We start from the raw sequence: 10,606 nt of genomic DNA, 5'->3' as shown, positions 1-10,606 counted from the left end.
TGGAAAAAAAACAAAAAAAAAAAAAAAAAAAAAAAGAAAGAAAGAAAGAGGTGGGGCTTGAAGCTGGGTGTGGTGGCGCACACCTGTAATTCCAGCACTCTGAAGAGGAGGCAGGAAGACCACCATGAGTTGGGGTAGGGGTGCTACACAGTGAGTTCAAAGTTAGCCAGAACTACATAGTGAGACCCAGTCTCAAAAAAATAGCGGCAGAGGGGGGTGCCTGGCTGCAGTCAGCTCTTTGGGCCATGACCTGGAAGGGTGTATTATTGTTCCTGGCCCCTCCTCCTTCTGCTTCTGGACAACCACAGGTTGAGGAGCTTTACTCTGCCATGCCATTTCTGTCCTGGAGCAAGCCAACCACGGCCTGAACACTCTGAAACCTCTCCTCCCTTAAACAGCAGTTATCAGGTATTTTGTTCCTTCAACAGAAAAGCTGACTAATACAGCAGCTGACCCCACTGCAGACACAAACACAAGGCTACAATCTTCTCCACAGTGACATACATTCCAGAATTCTGCCATTCAATCAAACCTGCTCAACAGTTAAGTGTAGACCCAGTATGATGGGGGCACACCTGCCAAGCAACACAATCACCTGAATGGTGGGTTTTACAAGAGCCTAATCACTGGCATAAGGAGGCAACATGACAAACCAGAGGGCCTCACCTGGGTCATGGGGGTCACAGTTCCTCCCTGTTCCTGGGGTCCTCCTGGGTAGTACTTACTTGATTTTCAGCAAGTGGAGGGATTTGCTAGAAGATGCTGTTATCTCTCCAGTCTTGTTTCTATTGATGTAAACTGAGAAGCCATTATTTTGGAAGCCAAACTCCTTTGCCACCTACAACAAATCCCAAAACAGAAGTTTAATGGAATATGTAGGTACCGTTATATATGCCACAATATCAGACACAACTTGAAAAACACCCATGTAGCCCAGAAACAGTCCCTCATTCACCAAATTCCTCATTATCTTTTACTCTTTTGACAAAATCTGTCCTCCTCATGAAAATGTCACTTCAAATAAGAAAAGTATACCAAAAGCAAAGGTCTTGTGTGACCGGTAAAGCTGCAGACACACTTAAGAGTTTGAAGAAAGAGTTGGGCATGGTGACACACAATATTTGGGAGGCTGAGGCACGAGGACTGCCACAAGTTCAAGGCCAGCCTGAACTACACAATAAGACTGGCTCAAAAACAGCAGTTTAAAGGAAGAATCACAGCCAGCTATTATCAAGCTGAAGCCAGGCATTGTGGGCACACAACCTGGAAAGGCTGAGGCAGGAGGATTCCAAATTTGACACCAGTTGGGTGTCAAACTTGACAAGACCCTGTTTCAAAAAAAAAAATTTTTTTTAAAGGGCTGGGAATGTAGCTCAGTGGCAGTGGCATACCCCTAGGTTCGATCCCCAGCATGGAAAAAAGAAATTCTCTTGAAGGGCTGGGTAGCTCAGTGGTACAGCATATGCTTACAGCATGCATGAAGCACTAGATTCCATTAGTATCACCGCCCCCCCACCCCCAAAATCTTAAAGACATAAAAACTGTCTTCTTTGCCAAGCATAGTGGCACACACCTGTGATCCCAGCATTGTGGGAGGCTGAGGTAGGAGGATCACAAGTTCAAGCCCAAAGAGGAATTTAGCAATTTAATGAGATCCTATCTCAAAATAAAAATGACTGGAGATGTAGCTCAGGTTAAAGGGCCTAAGTTAAATCCCTAGTATGAGGCCAGGCGTGGTGGCACATGTCTGTAATCCCAATAGTCAGGAGACTGAGGCAGGAGAATTACTTCAAGCTTGAGGCCAGCCTGGGCTACAAAGTGAGTTCAAGGCCAGCCTGGGCTATATAACAAAACCCTGTCTCAAAAAGACAAAAATCAATCAATCAATCAATCAATCAATCGATCAATCCCCAATACCACCAAGAAAAAAAAAGAAAGAAAAAGAAATTCTCTGGCCTCTATTGAGTATATTTGCGTCTCCTTTTGCTGTTTTACTTATTTTTTTAAAATAGGGCCTCACTATGTTGCTAGACTGGTCTTGAACTGGTGGGCTCCAAGGATCCTTCTGTCTCAGCCCCCTGAACAGCTGGGAGTACAGGCAAACACCACTGCTCCAGGTTTCCTTTTAGTGTTATGAATATTGTCCCTTAAGCACTGGGACTACAATCATGATAGCAATTATCTTTTAAAAGCCAAATATCAGAAATAAATTGTGGCTTCACCTATAGATTACTGGCTTAGTGAGATCCTCAGCAAATCTCTCTTTCACCCTCAACTCTTTTTTTTTTTTGTCTTTTTGAGACAGGGTCTCACTATACAGTTCAGGCTGGCGTTGAGCTCACTTTGTAGCCTAGGCTGGCCTCGAACTCTCAGCCTCCTGAGTGCTGGGATTACAGGCGTGTGCCACCATGCCTGCCCTTACCCTAAACTCTCTACCTTCATGAAAAACAAGAAATTGAACTAAACGACACTGAACATTCCCTCTTATTGTAGTGTACATTAAATATTAAATATTATCTATAACTTGCTCTTGCTTATGAAATAAAAGCAATACATTTTTATCACTACGAAGGTAGTAATATCTTTGCTATTAAATAAGATATGTTAGGGCTGGGGATATAGCTCAGTGGCATAAGCACCTGCCTGGCAAGCACAAGGTCCTGAGTTCAATTCCCGGTACCAATAAATAAATACATGCATACATACATGAAATATGTTAAACAGGAAACAGCAACCATTTTTGGTAGTTAGCTGGACAGTAGTATTTCTGGCTTTGCAGGCCACAGCATTTCCATACAACCACCAGCTCTATGCCTTTGTGGCTCACAAGCAGCCAGAGGCAATACAAAAACCTTGGTTCCAATAAATCTTTACTTACAAACACAGGAGGCTAACCTATGGAATGAAGTATAAAACAAAAGTCAGCCGGGCATGGTAATGTATGCCTATAATCCCAGCAGTCAGGAGGTTGAGGCAGGAGGATCTTTTCAAGTTGGAGACCAGCCTGCGCTATAAAGCGAGTTCAAGGCCAGCCTGAACTTCGCAGTGAAACCCTGTCTCAAAAAGACCAAAAAAAAGTTTTCTCCAAATTTCATTCTGAAATATTACTCTAGCAAAACAATTTCACACCTACCCTTGGGCTCTTGGTGCTATAATTTTAAACTGTAATCAGCTATGACCAACACCTGACCCACCAGTAATGCAGCCCAACTACAGAAAGAAAAGCCATGAAAGAGACAACTTGGGATCATGAGGAGGAGGAAAGATACAGATGGGAAGAGTGGAGTTGAACAAGAACCTGAAAAGTTAAAATGTCCACACCACAGGTACCTTTTTCAAAAACGTCGCAGCTGTTTCTCTCTTTGTTGCCGTGATCCGCTTCACCCCATCCGGGGACTGGACACGGATTATCTGTTGTAAATGAAACGAGACATTACCACATAGCCTGTCACAGTCCTGATCTGTTATTAAGACTCACATCGGCAGGCATTTGGCATCAGGGTCACAGTAACTGCAAACTAAACCTCACCCTTCCCTGCAATACCCAATTCAATCTTTCTAGTGGAAGAAGTGAGGACCAAGGTTCAATACATGGTTGTCCTGACTTGAAACTCTTATAGTTTCATGCAGAAAAATAAAGCTTTGATGATTAGTCATTAAAGAGTACAGGGGCTAGGAATTTAGCTCAGCGGCACAGCGCCTGCCTGGCAAGCGCGAGGTCGTGAGTTTGATTCCCAGTACCGAAAAAAAAAAAAAAGAGTACATTTGAAATGCTCCCCCTCTCCTTCAAACTTAAAGAAAAACAAAACAAAACCCCATCATGAATCATGAATGACTGGGTTCTTTACAAAAAGATCTCAGGCCAGGCAGAAGAATCACTGTGAATTTGAGGCCAGTCTGGGCTTCAGAGAGACCCTGTCTCAAAAGGCCAAAAAGAGGGAAGGGAAGCGAGCTCAGTGGCATAAGCGCCTGCCTGGCAAGCACAGGTCCTGAGTTCAATGCCCAGTACCAAAAAAAAAAAAGAAACAACAGTAAGTGCTTATCAAAAGGCCAAAGAGAAAAATATCTCATTTTGTTCCACAATCTATATATAGACCTTTTTTTTTTTTTTTTTTTGTGGATACCAGGAATCCAACTCAAGACCTTGCACTTGCCAGGTGCTGTGCCGCTGAGCTATACCTGTAATCCTAATAGACATTATAATTAGACTGACAGAAAACAATCACAGAAAATCTTCTAATTTGTTATTTACTTTTAACAGAAAGATTAGTATAAGTGCTGCCAAAGCCAGCACTTAACAGAAAGATTAAAATTAAAGAGATAAAAGTCTTTAATATTATGGAATTTTTTCTGGAGTTTTAAAATAATTTTTTCTTGGCAGCCCTGAACTTTTAAAGGCTCCATTTCCTAGGACCAGATTTTTACATTGCTGGAGCCCTTCTGAAGGTGTGCTGCTATGCTGGCCAAACGTACCAACCTTGCTGTAGTCAGGGAGCACAAACACCTCCTGCTGCAAACCAGGAAGCTGCTGCCCAACCATGTGAAAAGTTGGAGGGGAGACATACAGGATTATGCCAGAAAATGCTCACACTGTAGTTACACCTGACAGTGTACTGTACTCAATACTATGCAGACGAAAAATATCACGAAACGTTTTAAAAAAGATTCTGCGCTGGGCATGGTGGTACATACAGGAGGCTGAGGCAGGAGGATTGCCATGAGTTCAAGGCCAGCCTGGGCTACCCTGTCTAAAAAAAAATTTTTTTTAATTTTTTTTTTTTTTAAAAGATTTCTAATGGGCATGGGAGCACAAATATGTAAGTCCCCCATTCTGAGAGCCTGAGACAGAAGGACTGCAAGTTTGAGCCCAATCTGGGCGATGTGGCCAGATCCTGTCTCAAAAAAAAGAGGGGCAAGGTTGGGCGTAGTGGTGCACTCTTGTAATCCCAGCACTCGGAAGGCTGAGGCAAGAGGATCATTGCAAGTTCAAGACCAGCCTGGGCTACAAAGTGAGCTCAAGGCCAGCCTGAACTGTACAGAGAGACCCTGTCTCAAAAAGACCAAAAAAAAGGGGGGGGTAGGGTGAAGGATACACTTCAGTGCAAATACCCTGAGTTCACATACTATAAAAACAAAAAGATTACTACGTACTAATACACTACAAAACACCATAGTGACATATGTTTACTGAATCTCGTCTACTTTAATGAATAACCTAGATTTTCCTAAAATTGTACAACTCTCTCTTTTTTTTTTTTTTTTTTGGTCTTTTTGAGACAGGGTCTCACTGTACAGTTCAGGCCGACAGTGACCTCACTTTGTAGCCCAGGCTGGCCTCAAACTTGCAAGGATCCTCCTGCCTTAGCCTCCCAAGTGCTGGGATTACAGGCGTGCGCCACCATGCCCAGCCCACTCTCTTTTTCTAATAACTATCATTTGGCTCTGCCTCTTTTGTTCTCAGCTTTTAACATTTTGTTCTGAATAATCCTTATGAATATCCCCAATTTGGGGATTGTTTTTCATTTTTTTTTTTTTGAGACAGGTTCTTGCTGTGTAGCTCAGATTAGCCTTGAACTCCCTATGTAGCTCAAATTGGCTTCAAACTCATAGTGATCCTCCTGCCTCAGCCTCCCAAGGGCTGGGATTAGAGGCATGCAGCACCATGCCTAGCCAGAATATCCCAATTTTTAAAGCATGTAGGGCCAGGAATCTAGCTCAGCTGCACAAGTGCCTGCCTGGCAGCTTTGTATAACTTTTCACTTCTTAATCACATGTTTATTTTCTCACTTTGCACACTGATCCATGTTAAGTGGAAATACAAATCAATTCTTCTGATTTCTAGCACTCTTCATTATGGATTCAATACCTACGAAAAATGTTTTCATAATACACAACATTAGGTAAATATTTCCACTTTTGTTCTGAAATCTGTCTCCAAAATTGAGGCATATTAAAAAGTGAACAACTCTGTTTCTCTGAATGGAACCACTTGCAAATGTGACTGCTAGTAACCACTGAAGAACAGGAGCACTCTGACTCCATTGAATGGAGGCAGGTCACATTGAGGAGTTCAGCACAAGTCATCCTCTACCATCGTGCATATGAGTCTAGATTTTTTTTGCGGGGGTGGGGGGACAATGTCTAATTATGTAATTCAAGATGGTCTCAAACTCAGTGATCCTCTGGCCTCAGCCAGGGAGTGCTAGGACAGGCGTGCGCTACCACACCCATATAGGAGTCTGGATTTAACAAGAATATAACTTTTCCTACGGAAAGTTCTGGCTTGGCTTTTAATATAGGCTACAAAATAAAATGTACCACTAGAGATAGACCTGTCCATATGGAACATAGCCTCTTGGTAACTTAGGTTTCCCTATATGTAAGAAAATTAGAACCAAATATGGTGGCACTTCCCTATTAATTACAGCACTGTGGGAGGCTGAAGCAGGAGGATTGCAAGTTTGAGTCTAGCCTGGAGAATTTGACAATGTAGCAAGACCCTGTCTCAAAATTTTAAAAATTAAAAGGGCTAAGGCAGGAGGCTGAGACAGGAGGATCATTGTGAGTTTGAGACCAGCCTGGGCTACAAAGTGAGCTCAAGGTCAGCCTGAACTGCATAGCAAGATGTCTCAAAAAGACAAAATAAAAGGGCTAAAAATGTAGCTCAGTGAGAAGGCCCTGCTTCAATTCCCAGCACTAAAAATAAATAAGAAGGAAGTCTGGAAAGAAGGAAGGAAGGAGTGGCAGGAGGATTGGGAGGGTGAGAAAATTAAGTCAGCCACAGTGACACCTAACTGTGGTCCCAGTTACTTGGAAGGCGGAGGCAAGAAGAACTGCTTGAGTACAGGAGTTCCAAGATAGCCTCAGCAACACAGACCATATCTCAAAGAAAAAGAAAACAAGAGCAGGAAACTTCTTGATGTTTTGGAATTGTAGCAAGATACAAACCATTATCCCCACATAAACTTTTTTTTGTCCTGGGGATTGAAACAAGGGCCTTGTCAAGCCTTCTATCACTGAGCTACACTCCCAGTCCCTTTTTATTTTCAAACAGGGTCTTACCAAATCACCCATGCTAGGTAGGCATGGTGACACACATCTGTAATCCCAGCACTCAAGAGGAAGAGGCAGGAGGATCACTGTGAGTTCAAGGATAGCCTGGGATACATAGTAATTCAAGGCCAGCCGAGATTATATAGCAAGACCCTATCTAAATCAATCAGTCAAACAGGCTGGCCTCAAACTTGTGATTTTCCTGCCTCAGCCTCTCAAATAACTGGGATTGCAAACATGAACCACTAAACAGGGCCCAAAGAATTTTTTAAGACAACACTCTAAATTTAAAAAAAAAAAAAATGTTTTTCTTCAGAAATAAATTTCAGAAGGTCTGTTTTAATTTCCCACAACCTGAGAAGTTCAGGGGCTAGGGATTTAGCTCAGTGGCACAGCGCCTGTCCGGCAAGCACAAGGTCGTGAGTTCAATCTCCAGTACTGGAAAAAACAAACAAACAAACAAAAAACAACCTGAGAAGTTCAACCAGAGTCTTAATCCTGTCCAGGAAAACCTACCTCTGTGCACACTAGTGAAAAATGGCCCTGTGGGTAAGGACTCACTTGTGTAAGGTTGCTTTAAGCCAGTAAAAATTACTGAAGTAGGAAACCTGCTTTGTTTGAGAGAGGGTCTCTCTATGTAACTCAAGCTGGCCTTGAACTCCCAGCGATCCTCCAGCCTCAGCCTCCCTGAGCGCTCAGATTGCAGGCATGCGCCACCACACCCAGCTAAAGTAGAAAATTTGAAGGCAGATCTGAGTACTGACTCCTAATCTATTTCTAGGCAAGATTTTAGAGACGGTGAGCTTTCTTTCCTTATTTTGAGGCAGGGTCTCCTGAGTGCTGGGATTACAGATATGCACCACCATGCTGGGCTAGTGAGCTTTATGTGTGTGTGTGTGTGTGTGTGTGTGTGTGTGTGCGCGTGCGCTTTACTTTTAATAGGAGTCAGCCTTCCTGAGGTTTCTCTTGGGAGTGTACTCATTCCACTCTTCTCCAGCCTGGGAAACAGACAGGGGTCAAGAGGACCCTTAAAAGGAAGCGCTGAGGAAGAAGGCCCGCCCTCAGAGGGAAATCTTAAACACAAGAGCTGCATTTTCCTGGAAACCTAAGGTACCCAGAAAGCACTGAAGGCTTCCAGGACAGTTGCCACAACTGGAGACTGTCCTGGGCTTTGGCATGCACATTACTTGCCACCTATTACTGCTGTGCTATTCAAGAAATCCCAAATACTCCTTAACAGGTTGACCAAAAGTCTTCTGTCCAACCAGCTTGTTAGTTTTTCCTCCAGCCACATTTACTTTGGAGGAGAAACTTCACAAGTGATTCTCTCTGATTTTTCCCTGATGTTTTCCACTGTGAGGGGGCAGGGGAGTGTGACGATTCTAATGTCAGGTAAAGTGACATCAACCTTAGTCACCATACTACTTCTAAACAGGAAGTTCTCCCCGCACCAAGGAGCCAACCCAGCCAGGGAATGTCTGTCCCCCACCCAGTCCCGGCCGCTTATTCGGAGAGGGGGTTCCTCAAGGCTGCCCCGCGCCCCGATGGCTCTCCCGGAGTGACTCTGGACAAGGCCCTGCCAGTATCGGGGAGGTGGCGAGAGGGCCCAGAGGGCAAAAAAAAAGGACGCCATCGGCTCCGGGCCACGGGGAAGGCCGGGGTCGGCGGGTGGGCAGGAAGGGACTCCTCACGCCTGCCCGACTCGCGCGCCAGGGCACCGACCGCCAGAAGCCGAGGGCGAGCGCCAAAGAGCCGGCCAGCGCCGGGGACGTCGCGCGCGGCCCGCCCAGGACGCCGGCAAATCTGCTGCCTCATCCCAACGCCCCGCTCCAGCCTGGCCTCCACACTCACGATGCTCTCGGCCATGGCGGCCGCTCCTGCCTCCGGGCTTGGGCCCCGGGTCGCCGCCGCCTGTAGCCCCACGGCCCTCACAGCACCGGCCCCGGCCTCAGCCCCGGCCTCTCGCCGTCGCCGCCACCGCCGTTACAGCTTCGCCGCCCGGCTCCTCCAGCAGACGACGTCCGGTGCGTCTCCCAACACTATCCTCCGGGTGCTTAGCCCTGAAACCAGGTTCCGGCCCAGCCAATGGCCCTGCCAACGGCTGCGAGCATGCGCATACTTCGCCGCCTGGGAACCGCCCCCGCCCCGTACCACCCCGCACTGCCGCGTGAGAGAGATCGTGTTTGCTGACTGAAGCTGTGCAGGACGAGAAACTGCCCTTGAACCCGGAATCCTGTGGGGAAACCCTCAGAAGAATCGAGCATCCGAAATTTCAGCCCAAAATGCAGTTGGTGTGTTCTGTTTGGGGAAAAGCACTATCCCAACGAATTTAAACTGCATTTTGAGTATGTGTGCCTTAGGACCTGCTTCAACACAATCCACCTGCCGCTGGGAAGGTCAGAGGCTAGATCAAGATGCTGCTGTCTTGACACATTAAAATACTCCAACAAAGAGCTCTGCCTTTTGCACAAGGCCCGGCGAGTTCTGTAGCCAGCTCACCTGTGATGGCGAAAACAAATTATGAAAATCTCTAGGAAACTAAAAGCTACACATTTTAACATCATAGTTCGATTTCAGATTGCGTTGATTTAAAACTGAGGAAATTATTATTTTTATTACCTCCCATCCCCACCTCTTATTTTTTATTTTCTTGAATTGCTCTCGCATCGCTTCTCGGCCTTTTGGCGAAGATCAAGTGTTGACTTGCTCTCACAATGTCTGTTTTGATAACACATACTATTTATAACTTACACTTCTGCAGTTATCTAAATTTGGCTTATCTGTTCCATCAACAAAGATTTACCAACTGTTCATTTTATGTATGGCATGACTCTTACGCTGATGATGAAGGAGAAGGGAGGCAGTCCTCTGCCCTCGTGGAATTTACCAGCAGGCAGATAACTTGCAAAGATGTGCTGCCAGGTCTTGGTAAATGCTATGCAGGCAACCAAAGCAAGGAGGGCTAAGGACATGACAGTAGCTGTTTTAAAATTATATTGTCAGGACTGGGATACAGCATTTGTTTGAGACCCTGCATTGAATCTCTAGCACACAGTCATAAAAAAAGATGGTCAAGAAAGACTTCTCAGGAAGGGAGGTTGAAACAGGGTCCTAGATGAAGTGACCTATGCAGATTCCTGAAGGAGGAGTGGTGTAAGATGAAGGAAACACAAGTATAAAGATCCAGGGCTCTGAGACATACTTGGGTGATCCAGAGACAAGTGGCAAATAAATCTGGAATACAGTTGGGGTATGGTATCCAGAGGAGTAACATCCAATACAGAAAGCCTTTGACTCTATTCTAGACACAGTGGAAAGCCTATGAAGGCTGAGAGTAGAGACGAGCTCTGTTCTACTTTTGAAGGATCCTTCTTGAGGATGAATGGAGGAAGATAGGAAAGCCAATGCAACAGTCCAAAGGACAAATGGCAGTGGGAGCAAAGGACCAGAGGTGGCTGGAGCCAGGTCAAGTGTTGGAAGATTGATAGCGTCTGATGGACACCGATTGGAGTGCTGGCTGAAGGTCAGCATTCAGAGATGGGGTCATGCCGGG

The 10,606-nt window shown here is 45.3% G+C and overlaps 1 protein-coding gene across 1 annotated transcript in view; it reads right to left on the bottom strand.

Annotated features, from left to right (window-relative positions):
* Nploc4 (NPL4 homolog, ubiquitin recognition factor) overlaps positions 1–9,168 on the bottom strand; it is a 62,119-nt gene extending 52,951 nt beyond the window's left edge. Inside the window, exons 1-3 of the mRNA XM_005407271.2 lie at positions 8,905–9,168; positions 3,331–3,411; positions 726–838 (exon numbers count right to left, since the gene is read on the bottom strand). Coding sequence (XP_005407328.1) covers positions 726–838; positions 3,331–3,411; positions 8,905–8,919 — 209 coding nt within the window. The 5' untranslated portion in view covers positions 8,920–9,168. The remainder of the gene's footprint in view (positions 1–725; positions 839–3,330; positions 3,412–8,904) is intronic.
* Between the last annotated feature and the right edge of the window lie 1,438 nt (positions 9,169–10,606).

The sequence above is a fragment of the Chinchilla lanigera genome, unplaced genomic scaffold (assembly GCF_000276665.1).
Source record: "Chinchilla lanigera isolate Chin_1 unplaced genomic scaffold, ChiLan1.0 scaffold00105, whole genome shotgun sequence".
NCBI lineage: Eukaryota > Metazoa > Chordata > Mammalia > Rodentia > Chinchillidae > Chinchilla > Chinchilla lanigera.
Note: the sequence above shows the minus strand (reverse complement) of the source record. Positions and strands in the feature narration are given on the sequence as shown.